At 36.5% G+C, this 12,951-nt stretch overlaps 1 protein-coding gene across 1 annotated transcript in view; it reads left to right on the forward strand.

Moving 5' to 3' along the window:
- The window catches only part of SKAP1 (src kinase associated phosphoprotein 1), a 280,282-nt gene that overhangs the window by 24,888 nt on the left and 242,443 nt on the right, over positions 1-12,951 (forward strand). The window contains exon 2 of the mRNA XM_045488552.1: positions 7,023-7,128. Within this exon, the coding sequence (XP_045344508.1) occupies positions 7,023-7,128 (106 nt within the window). The remainder of the gene's footprint in view (positions 1-7,022; positions 7,129-12,951) is intronic.

The following is a 12,951-nucleotide window of genomic DNA, read 5'->3' on the forward strand; positions in this document are numbered from 1 at the left end:
CGTGGTCCGTGAGTTCAAGCCCCGCGTTGGGCTCTGTGCTGACAGCTCAGAGCCTGGAGCCTGTTTCAGATTCTACGTCTCCCTCTTTCTCTGACCCTCCCCAGTTCATGCTCTGTCTCTCTCTGTCTCAAAAATAAATAAATGTTAAAAAGAAAAGAAAAGAAAAGAAAAGAAAAGAACCTCTCAAAGGGGAGAGAAAGATAATATCACAAAATGCAGAATACATAAAAGCACAAAGAAGAAAATTAAAATAACTTGAAATCTCACCAGCTTTATGAAATATTTCATACTTATTAAAATTCATGTATTTGTTGTTGCTTCCTTTTAATTCTGCTTCATTTCTATATATTTGTGCTTTCTTTCCTTTTTCCTTGATTACCTTTGCTGATGGTTTATTAGCTTATTGGATTTCCCCCTCACCTCTGAAAATTCCCAGCTGTTAACACTTATTTAGCATTTACACATTTTTTTCCCACTGTTTTAAGGTCAGTGCTTTTTTAACCATTAAGTTGTGCAATGGAACCCTTTTCAAAGTTAAAGTATTATGTGAAATCACAGTGTATAAATAGATAAAAGCCAAGTGCTTGTGATTCAGACAAAGGGGAGTGAGGGGAAACGAGGGGATTTCCCAGAGTCTTGCTCACTTGACCTGTCCCTGCTTTTTCTCTTCCTTATCAGAGGCTTATGACTCCAGAGAGCACTGTTACGACAGCCACTGTTCTGATTTATTAATTCTGCTTTTATCTTTATTGTTTCCTTCTTCCTATTTGCCATAGACTTGTTTTATTGCTCTTTTCTGATTTCTTGAGTTTGGTGCTTACTGTATTAATTTTAATTCTCTCTTATTTAATACTGGAGATATTTAAGTCTATGAATTTGTCACTCAATACAACACTGGTTATATCTTATAATGTTTTATCCAGGCTACTTTCTCAGTAGGTTGTAATCGTAGTTTTGAGTTTCCTTTCTGATCCATGACATAAGTAGGAGTGTGTTTTCAATGTCTAGGTGTGGCAGGGTTTGTTTACTCTTTCTTTTAATGTTTATTTATTTTGATAGAGAGAGAGAGAGCAGGGGAGGGGCAGAGAAACAGGAAGAGAGAGAATCCCAAGGAGGCTCTGTGCTGTTAGCACACAGCCAGGCGCAGGGCCCCATCTCACCAATGGTGAGATCATGACTGAGCTGAAATCAAGTGTTGGAGGCTTAACCGACTGAGCCATCCAGATGCCCCTGTTTACTCTTTTTGATTTTAAGTTTTGGTTTTATTTCATTGTGGTCATAAAACAAGATCTTTCTAATTTTGAGTTTTAAAGAAACTATTGATGTTTCCTTTGTAATCCAGTGTTTAATCAACTTTATAAATTTTTTGTCAGTTGTAAATTCTATTTTTAGGTTGAGCTGAGTTTTTAGAATATATTCTATTCTTAGGTTGCAGAGTTTAGTTCACTCCTAACATCTACCTTATTAATTATATTATTTAAATCCTCTATATCTGTACTATCCAAAGCAGTAGCTGCTCTCCACTTATGGCTATTGAACATTTGAAATGTGGCTAGTCTGAACTGATAATGTGTTGTCAAGTATAAAATACACACGAGGTTTTGAAAATTTACTACAAAAAAGATAAAATACCTCAACAAAAATTTTTATATTGACAGTGTATTGAAATGATAATATTTTGGATCTGTTGGATTGGAAAAAATAAGTAAACATCACTAAAATTAATTCCATCTTTTTTTGGTACTTTTTGAAATGAGGCTACTAGAAAATTTCAAATTACGTATATAGCTGATGTTTTATTTATTTTTTTATATTCAAATTTGAGTTAATATACGGTGCCATATTGGTTTCAGGAATATAATTCAGTGATTCATCACTTACATACAGCACCCAGTGCTCATCACAACACATGCCCTCCTTAATACCCATCCCCCATCTAGCCCATCTCCCCACTCACCTCCCTCCATAAACCCTCATTTTGTTCTCTATCATTAAGAGTTTCTTGTGGTTTGTTTCCCTCTCTTACCCCCACTTCCCATATGTTCATCTGTTTTGTTTCTTAAATTCCACATGAGTGAAATCATATGGTATTTATCTTTCTCTGACTGACTTATTTCACTTAGCATAACACATTCTAGTTCCATCATTGTAAATGGTGTTGTAAATGGTTGAATATCTTTTCATGTGTCTTTTGGCCATTCAGAGTGTATCGTTGAAAAGATTTTCTTCAGGAAAAGAATGTAGGTGGTAGACGTTGAGAGCCACAACTGTTTGAAAATGTTTTTCTGGTCTCCTTCTTATAACCAACATCTTGGCTATGTTTAGAATTCTTGAACACAGAATTTTTCCTTTAAAACTCTGTAAAACTTTCATCTTCTGATGTTTATTTTGTGGAGAGGACATTCTGACTCCGTTGTTTTGTAAGAAACTTATTTTTTCTGTCTGGGTCCTTGAGGGATGTTTTCATTTTCCTTCAGTTTTGAAAGTTGAGAAGGATATCTGTAGATGTTGTTATTTATTTATCTATTTAATTTTTTAACAGCTTCATTGAGATGATATGCAGTTCATATACCATGCAACCTACCCTACACTTTAAGTGTACAATTCAGTGGCTTTTAGTATATCCACAGAGTTGTGCAATTATTACCACAACAAATTTTAGAACATTTTCATCATCCCGAATGAAGACTTAAACCCCTGAGCCATCACTCCCCAATTCCCCTCCCTCCTGTAGTTGTAGGCATCCACTAATCTGTTTCCATAGATTTGCCTATTCTTTGTATTTCATGTGAATTGATTTATACAATATGTGGTCCTTGTGACTAGTTTCTTTCACTTACTATAATAGTTTTGCAGATTCACCCATATTGTAGCATGTGGCATTTCGTTTCATTTTTTTTTTTTTTATTGTTGAATAGTATTCCACTGTATAGATATAACACATTCATCAGTTGATAGACATTTGGGTTGTTTCCACATACGTACTGACTAGTAAGAATAATGCTGTTATGAGCATTTGTTTTCATTTCTCTTGGGTATATATCTAGTAGTGGAATGGCTGGGTCTTTTGGTAACTCTCTGTTTAGCCTTTTGAGAAACTGCAAGACTGTTTTACGTAGCAGCAACGCCATTTTACATTGCCAACAGCAATATATGAGGGTCTCAATTTTTCTGCATCTTTGACAACATTCATTTTTGTCCATCTTTTGACTACAGCCATCCTAGTGAGTGTGAAGTGGTATCTCCTTGTGGTTTTGATTTGCATTTCCCTGATGACAGTTGATGTTGAGCATTTTTTCATGTGCTCATTGGCCATTTGTATATTTTTGGGGGGAGTAAATGTCTGTTCATCTCCTTTGCTCATTTTAAAATTGAAGTGTTAAGAAACAAAGCAGATGAACATAGATGAAGGGAAGGAAAAATAAAATAAAAAGAGAGAGAGAGAAACCACAAGAGACTCTTAAATCCAGAGAACAAACTGAGGGTTGCTGGAGGGGTGGTGAGTGAGGAATGGGCCAGATGGGTGATGTGTATCAAGGAGGGCACTTGTGATGAGCACTGGGTGTTGTATGTAAGTGATGAACTGAATTCTACTCCTGAAACCAATACTACACTATATATTAACTAACTTGAATTTATTTTTTTTTTTTTCAACGTTTATTTATTTTTGGGACAGAGAGAGACAGAGCATGAACGGGGGAGGGGCAGAGAGAGAGGGAGACACAGAATCGGAAACAGCCTCCAGGCTCCGAGCCATCAGCCCAGAGCCCGACGCGGGGCTCGAACTCACGGACTGCGAGATCGTGACCTGGCTGAAGTCGGACGCTTAACCGACTGCGCCACCCAGGCGCCCCCTAACTTGAATTTAAATAAAAGAATAAAATAAAAAATTGAATTGTTTGTCTTTTTATTATTGAGTTGTAAGAATTCTCTATATATTCTACATAGAAGTCTCTTGTCAGCTATATGATTTGCAAAAATTTTCTCCTGTTCTGTGGGTTGTCTCTTTGCTTTCTTGATGACATCCTTTGAAGCACAGTGATTTTTAATTTTTGATGTCCAATTTATTTTTTCTTTTGTTGCTTATTCTTTTGGCATCACATCTAAGACACCTAATTTTGGAAATATTACCTAATCCAAGGTCACAAGGATTTATGCTTGTTTTCTTCTAAGAGCTTTATAGTTTTACATTTTACATTTAGGTCTTTGATCCATTTTGCATTCATTTTTGTATATTGTTTGAGGTAGGAATCCAACTTCAGGTTTTTACATATGGATATTCAGTAGTTCCAACACTATTTGTTGAAAAAAAATTTTTTTCCTATTGAATTGTCTTAGCATCCTTGTCAAAAATTTATTGACTATAAATGTGAAGGCCTATTTGTGAAGTTTTCATTTTATTCCTTTGATTTATGTTTCTGCCTTTCTGCTGCTACTGTATTGTTTTGATTGTTGTAACTTTATAGTAAGTTTTGAAATCAGAAAATGTGAATTGTCCAAATTGTTCTTCGTTTTCAAAATTGTTTTGGCTATTCTGGGTTCCATGAATTTCCACATGAATTTTAGGAGTAGCTTATCAATTTCTGCAAAAAATCCAACCAAGATTTTTATAGGGATTGCATTAAATCTTTAGATCAATTTGAGGAATATTGCCGTTTTAACAATAGTAAGTCTTTCCATCTCTGAACATGGATGTCTTTCCATTTATTTAGATCTTTAATTTCTTTTAACAGTTTTTTTTTTTTTGCAATTTTAAGAGTTTAAGTCTTGTGTTACTTTTGCTAAATTTGTTTCTAAGTGTTTAATTCTGTTTTATGCTATCTTAAGTGGAATTTTTCTAATTTCATTTTGGTTTGTTCATTGCAACTCTACAGAAAGACAATTGCTTTTGTACATTAATCTTGTTTCCTGCAAACTTACTGAATTTATTAGTTCTAATAGCTTTTTTTAGTGGATTCCTTAGGGTTTTCTATACACAAGAATATGTAATCTGCAAGTAGAGATAGTTTCACTTCTTCCTTTCTAATCTGGACTATTTTAATTTCATTTTCTTGTGCAATTGCCCTGGCTAGCAACAGTACAATTTTGAGTATATGTGGTGAGAACAGAACATTCTTATTTTGTTTCTGATCTTCGGAACAGGGGGAAAACATCAGTCTTTGATATGAAGTATGATGTTAGCTGTGGAGTTTTTTGTAGCTGCTCTTTATCAGGCTGAGAAAGTTTCCTTCTATTCTGGTTTGTTGAGTATTTTTTTATCTTGAATTTTTGCCAAATGCTTTTTTCTGTTTCTGTTGAGATGATCATGTGTCCTTGTCCATATTAGTAGGTGTATTACATTCATTGAATTTTGGGTAGCATTTATTTTTATCTTTTAATTCAACTTCCCATTTCCTCATTCTTTAGCCTTCAGAGAACTTTAAAAGAACCCATAAATGACACATGCAATAGATGTGGTGCAAACCCTGGAAGTTGGTGGCGGTCCACTGTGAAACTTTTAATTTCCAGAACTTTATACCTCATCAAAAGTACTGGTGAGGGCTATCTAAGATTGGTTTGTTTTGCTTTGGTGTTGTTGAATGGTGTGAATGTAAAACAAATTTTTAAGCATGCTTATGTAACCCAACCGTATAAATCATAACATTATTTTTATAGTGTATATGACACAGTTTTATATTGCAGGCACTGTTTTTTAATGTGGGAAATTTTGACTGTGTTATTTATATATATGTCAGGGGTAATAACCCTTTTCTGCATACTAAGTATGTAGCTAGTATTTCTGACAATTGTAATCATTATCAATGTATTTTATCTTTGAAGATATCTAGATGCCCCCCCCACCATTTCTTTCAGCATAACATGATTTGTTTCATGCTATATATTTCTATCATGTCCTTATTTGATTTTGTTTATTTAATTTAGTTAATGTTTATTCTTGAGAGCGAGAGACAGAGTGCAAGTTGGGGAGGGGCAGAGACAGAGGGAGACACAGAATCCAAAGCAGGCTCCAGGCTCCCAACTGTCAGCACAGAGCCCAATGCGGGGCTAGAACTCACGAACTATGAGATCATGACCTGAGCCGAAGTCAATGCTGAACTGACTGAGCCACCCAGGCGTCTCTATCATGTCCCTATTTTATAATGTATGTTCACATTAATTGCAGTTTCCTTCTCTTGGACACATTTTTCTTTCCATGTGAGTTCCTTCACTTGGTTAGATTGTCATTTTCATTGATAATGCTTTTGCTAATCATTTTTTCTTCTTTGAATGCCTGTCCTTTTGCTCCTGATTTTGTAGTTCCACTCTATTTTTTATTTCAGCTGTATTTATTGGTATTTCTTTCTCATTTCTGTTGGCCTATGACCTTCTATTACTGGTTTATGATATTTATAGGTTTATGAAATTGACCGTCCATCCTCTGCTATCAGAGACAATTAATATTTACATGTTTCTTAGAAAATAGTTATTTTTTGTGATTAACATATGTGTTAGCATTCCAACTTTATAGCAAGGTCTTGGATTATCAGAAGGCATCACTTATAGGCATATAAAGTTTTATTTATTTTCTATCCAGGTAAAATTTACATAACATAAAATGTACTGTTTGAACCATTACTAAGTGTATGGTTCGGTAGTAGTAAGTGCACTCACATTGCTTTGCAACTTTAAAGTTTTTATTTTTTTATTTATTTTTTTATTTTTTTTCAACGTTTATTCATTTTTGGGACAGAGAGAGACAGAGCATGAACGGGGGAGGGGCAGAGAGAGAGGGAGACACAGAATCGGAAACAGGCTCCAGGCTCTGAGCCATCAGCCCAGAGCCTGATGCTGGGCTCGAACTCACGGACCGCGAGATCGTGACCTGGCTGAAGTCGGACGCCTAACCGACTGCGCCACCCAGGCGCCCCTGCAACTTTAAAGTTTTTAAAGAGAAAAGAATACCCATTTCTTAATCCTTCAGATTTTCCTATTCTCCCTTATTACTTCTTCTTTTCTGTTGATCAACTTTCCATTTCTTTTAGATGCTGAGGAGTTCTTGGCAGAAGGTTTGCGGAATGAGAACCTCAGTGCTACTGCAAGGGACCACAGAGACCATATACTAAGGGGCTTCCAGCAAATCAAAACTAGGTTTGTATAAACTGGTTCCATTTTTCTTTGTCAGCTTTTACACAATTTATAACCACTAAAATCTACTTATACATTAAAGAGGTAAGATGTACTTAGTTCTTTATACTTGATAGAGGCTTACTAAATATTTACTGAATTGAATTGGAGGTAGGCAGGCATGATTAGTGTAGTTAGTATACCAAAATAAAAATATTTTTATAATTATGTACCTTAAGATAAAGAATCTGCCTTTAGCTGTAGACTGTTGTGTTCATCTTTATTGAATACTTTGGCCAAATGTGTGAAAAACTAAACATTTATGCCTGTCCAAGTTACTAAAGGGAAGATGTTAGGCGGTATGACATAATTTTTGTTGTGATTTTTGGTTCTGATTTTACTTCCACATCTCCTTCCTTAATAGAAAACTTAAACCAGACTTACCAGTTGACTCTTTGGCCATATTGGAATGTTTTAGTCTCAGACTGGTTTAGAGTATCATGGTCATTGACTTTTTAAAATGAGAGGTCCTGACCTAATTTGTGCCTTTTAGAATGTGAGCATCTGACAGATACATACATACATTTGCTTGGGGGAGAAAGAATAAAATTTTTCTTTTACAGTGTATTTCCTGGCCATCTTTTGCTTGAAATGTGGTAACTGAAAGAGATTTGGGGGATAAGTTGAATGTTATTTTAAGCTTTTCTCAACCCAATGGCAATATGGTTCAGAATGTTTGAACTAAGTACTCTTAGAAAAGGGAGAACATCTGTAGGGTTATGACTGGGATTTAATTTGTGTGCCTGACTGATCTTAGCGTCTACTTTTAAAGCTCACTGAAACTCCTTAGAAGCAGGGAATTTTATCCTTTGGAAGGGCACAGCCAGAATCTATTCCCTCCAGAAATGTGAGAGAACCTCACAAGATGCCCTGCTGGATCTTAATCGATCTTTCCTGCTGGCTAATTAAGCATCACTTTTACTCAGCAACTGGGGACTGTGTAATTATCAGCCTGGGTTGCCCTGAATAATTGAAACAAACAGAATGCAGAAGATGGGAGCTTTTTGCCAAAGTGAGAATATCTGTAATTTTTGGTAGGCTGGAAGAGTGTTTAAAACAAGTTTCTCCATAATGTTACTTTATTAGTAGATAAGTTTAGGCTTACCTGTGTATCTGAAGGTTTAGTTAGTAACCCATAGAATTTTTTTTTTTTAATTTTCACAAGTTGACCTTTGTATTTACAGGAGTATTATAAGCTTTGCATAAGGAATGAAGGTGGCATTACTTCAAATTGTATTATAGGGAGACGGATGCCCAGAACATAATTGTGTATTGATGGTGCTATTGGTATAAATTTGTGATAAGGAATGCAAAAAAAATGAATGTTACTCTATCTATATGGACAAATATACAACGAGGAGGAATTTTCCTTTTCCATATTTGTACCACAGCGTTTGGAAAGGGCTAAACTTCAATCTGAAATTGGTAGTAAAAGGTGATTTTGTGGTCACTCGTTATTATCAATTGCTTATTACTTCTTAGTCCTCTTTTTAAATGCACACACATACACACACACCCATGCACACTCACAGAAGCTGTCTTTGGTACGGGGTCGAGAGGGTTCCTTGTTCTCCAAGAGCTTGCTGTGCGGTTTGTGGGATAGACGTTCAGGAAACAATCAGCAGGAGCTTTAGGAAACATCTGATGGGAGCTTTCTGTTCATTGATTTGTTGCAAGAAAGATGACACTTTATTTAGAATTTCATAATTATCAGATCATGGAGGAAATGAGGAGCCAGAAATTAGATATTGTACCAGAAAATGGAAAAATGAGGCTTTCCTTTGGCAAGCTGTTTGAAATTGCCTTACATCCACCCATTCAATCATCATCCCCTTAATGTAACCCTTGTTTTACTGAACACTCTTCTTCAGCCATATTGCTTCTACAGTCCTATTGACGGCTGGTCCCCATCATACACTATTTGTACGGATACTGAAAGCTTGTACAATACCAGCTACATTTGCTTTTGTTGGGTGGTACTGTATCTCATGACAAAAAGCCAGGTGTGAAAAGAAATTTGGAAATCACAAAACTTGAGAGTTAAATGTATATGGTAAGTGGACATGTAACATGGAAAGAATCACTGAAAGTTGCTTCTAACATTGTATCTTTAATCATATTAAGCCAATTATATTTTAGGGTTTGGTACATTTTGAGGGATAGGAACCTATCTAAAACTATGATCTGACACTTCAGGGCTTGAAGGTGGGTAAAAAAATCTCAAGGTAATCTGAGAAAGCCACTAGATGGATATAAATACTGTATGTATATACACACACACACATATATTTCACACACACACACACACACACACACACACACACCTTTCCATTCTATTGTTATTTTCTTGGTTCGGTTTCTCTAATTCTTTCCTCAAGTTGAGCTGCGTGAGAATGAGAAGGGTAGAGAGGAGTGAAAAGAGCACTGCCTCTGATTCTTGGTAAACTTTAGAGGGTTGGCCCTAATTTTTAGGGTGACTCAGAGTTCAGTGGTGTTTGCCATGACTATGGAATTACTGTAAGTCCCAGTGTCTGACTGTCACAGCTGTTATAATGTGCCGTTTGCTACCTTTCTGTTGTCTAGCCTGACTGACCCCAGGAAATGATAGCTGTGTCCAGAGTCGTGGGTGTCCTCCAAGTGCTCATCTGTTTTCCAGAACCAGTGGCTTGGCCATTCTCGTTCCTCACAGACTTAAAAACAGACAAACAAGGCATGCCTGAGTGGCTCAGTCAGTTAAGCGTCTGACTTCAGCTCGGGTCATGATCTTGCAGTTCGTGGGTTTGAGCCCTGCACCAGGTTTTGTGCTGACAGCTCAGAGCCTGGAGCCTGCTTTGGATTCTGTGTCTCCCTCTCTCTCTCTGCCCCTCCCCCGCTCACACTCGGTCTCTCTCTCTCTCTCTCTCTCAAAAATAAATAAACATTTAAAAAATATTTTAAAAAACAAACAAAAATCGTCTCTGTATCTCCATCTGCATACTAGTTTTTTTGGCTTACATGTATTACCAATGAAGGATCGTGTATGCCACGTAAGACAAAATGAAAAAATGAGTGCTTTCAAAGAAGTGGAGCCCTTGTGGGGTATTCCATGTCCTGAGCTGTGATATTCATTGCTCTTCTTCCAACTGCCTCATTTAAACCTTCTCCCTAAAATCTAACAGCTTTCACATTCTGAGTCCAAGTTTTCACCGAGCTCTTTAGAGTATGATTAGGATGAAAGCCAGGCACAGGCTCCTCCTGTTTTATTACGCTGGTCACTGCAGGATCCGCGCCAGATGTGGGACACCTGGAATGAAGCAGACGATCCGCACGTAGAAGCTGGATGGCAGTCTCATGCATTTGCCGAAACAGTCGAGCATTTCTTAAAAGTTTCATTCAGGGGAGGCCATCTGACAGCAAGGATACATTGAGAGTGGGGGAAGGAATGAAGAAAATAGAATATTTTTATTACTAAGGTAGGGACATACATATTCTCTCTTGATGGCCTGTTTTGGAACAACCATTTATGCTCACTGTTGGAAGTGAAGGCCGGAGCCAATGGAAACAAACTTGGAGTATTGTTTCCTTCTGTGAAACTTAAAGGAGTTCCAAAAAGAGACAGGTAGATTTATAGCATATTGAAATGGAAAGAAATCAAGAAATAACTTTCTGTAACAGGATTACGGCAAAAAAGCCACAAAACCCAGGACATTTAATGCATAGGCTGGAAAAGTATCTTGAACATGTTTCATTGTGGGTGGCTAGTCCAGCTCTGCATGAAACATGATACATTAATATGAATATCATAATAACAATTCCAGTTTCTTTGAGAACTTCAAGTGTTTCTTTTCGGTTTACCGTGGATTTAACTATAAAGTAGGATTTAGCTTAAGATGATCATCGGATGGCCTTTGTTTTATAGGAGGAGAGACAAAAAGTTAGTCTGATACAACTCTTGGGAGTTAAAAGTTTCAAAATAGTATACCGTAAATACTATTACCATTAATTACATAGAGGGTTTCACTCTTCTTAAGTGCTGGTTAATGAGCTTAAACACCCCAAAAGAAAACACATTCAAATGAAGCATGCTTAAAGAGAACTAAGGTGGTAATAAGGAAAAAAAAAAAAAAAAAAAAAAAAGAGGTTAGAGTGGGAGAGAGCCAAAACATAAGAGACTGTTAAAAACTGAGAACAAACTGAGGGTTGATGGGGGGTGGGAGGGAGGGGAGGGTGGGAGATGGGTATTGAGGAGGGCACCTTTTGGGATGAGCACTGGGTGTTGTATGGAAACCAATTTGACAATAAATTTCATATATTAAAAAAAAAAGAGAACTAAGGCGTAATATGCTGTTATATTAATTAATACACTTGTGTTGCTTGCAAGTTTAGGTATTTGCTCACAACATCTTTCTGATGTTTCATTTTGCTACTTACACTGGAGTTTCAGTGCCAACTCAGAGAAAAGAAAGAGTAGGAAATAATTGTACCATCCATCTAAGTTTCAATAGCTCTAAAAAAGGTTCAAAAGTCATAGCAATAATTTGACCACATCTCGAAGGTTGATAATTTATTTTTTCCTTTTCTAGTCCCATCCCTGCCTCCCATCTTTAAACTAAGAAAGAAACAAAACCCCGCCAAAACTTCAGGGCTCTCAACCGATCGTTTATATGCCAAATTCCTGTATACTAGTGTTCTGTTATTCAGTGAGTGTATGTTGAGATTTCACGACTGTGTTAAAAGATTTGGGGGAATATACTTATGTGGCAGTGAGGGGTTATATTTATTGTTCTTTGAGTCTGAAATGCTCTGCAGGTGATACTGATATAACATTACCCACTTCTGGTCTCTTGGCTTAACCTGGAAGGGAAAATCATCTCAGTATGTGTTCTTTCCTAGCAAGCCTTCTGCTCTTCCCAAGCAGCCTTGAAGTGTATAACTTGCCTTTTGATGTTATGATGATGATAATCCTATGTATTCTTTCACTTGTGAGGATATCTTGGGTTTGGTACCAGCTCCAAGATTAAATTGATCCATTTTTTGTTTCTTTTACACTGGGCTATTGTGATAGTAGTGAGCAGAAACTTCTTCTCCCTTTGGGCATCCTATAAAATAAGTTTTTTTTAATGTAAGTAACTCTGATATATAATAATATTTTAGTATTTTTTCATGCTAAGTAATAGGTGGGTTTTTTCAAAAGCATGGATGAATAAATTTGTTCCTTCCAAAAGTTTTAACAAAAATTCCGAGTACTGCTCTCTTTAAACAGAATAACATGTTCTATTGTGAAAGGAATTTTGAAATGTGACCTAGGAGGCAGGCAAGTAACTGAACTTGCACCCTTTAGATTGGACTAACTCATTAGAGTAATAAGCTGAGCACTACTCCTTAGCCATACAGTGAGGTCGCTGAAATTTGCTTTATTCCTGATGGAATTACAGCTATCATTATCGCTTGGGCACATTCCTATTATCTACTTAATATGGATTTGTCTTGAAAGGTCTCAGAAAATCCTGTGTCTGTTTTTTTAATACAGGAAGCTTGTATATTTGTCTATAAATGGAGGCTCTTAATTCATACATTGTGTGAAAAGATCATTTGTATAAAATCACTGTCTTCATCTTCCCTTGATTTCAAGTCTCATTTTATCTGGAGCTAGTCTTTTATCCCAGCCCTGCACTATTTCCTCGGCTTATAGAAAGCCAATGAAAAAATGCCTCTCTGCGTTCATCTATTTGTGGATTTCCAGGGACCTTGTGGTTGTGGGGCCTTCCGGATTGTGGTTTTCTCTAATTTGCTTGTTTTTTCTTATTT

The sequence above is a fragment of the Leopardus geoffroyi genome, chromosome E1 (genome assembly GCF_018350155.1).
Source record: "Leopardus geoffroyi isolate Oge1 chromosome E1, O.geoffroyi_Oge1_pat1.0, whole genome shotgun sequence".
In the NCBI taxonomy this organism is placed as follows: Eukaryota; Metazoa; Chordata; class Mammalia; order Carnivora; family Felidae; genus Leopardus; species Leopardus geoffroyi.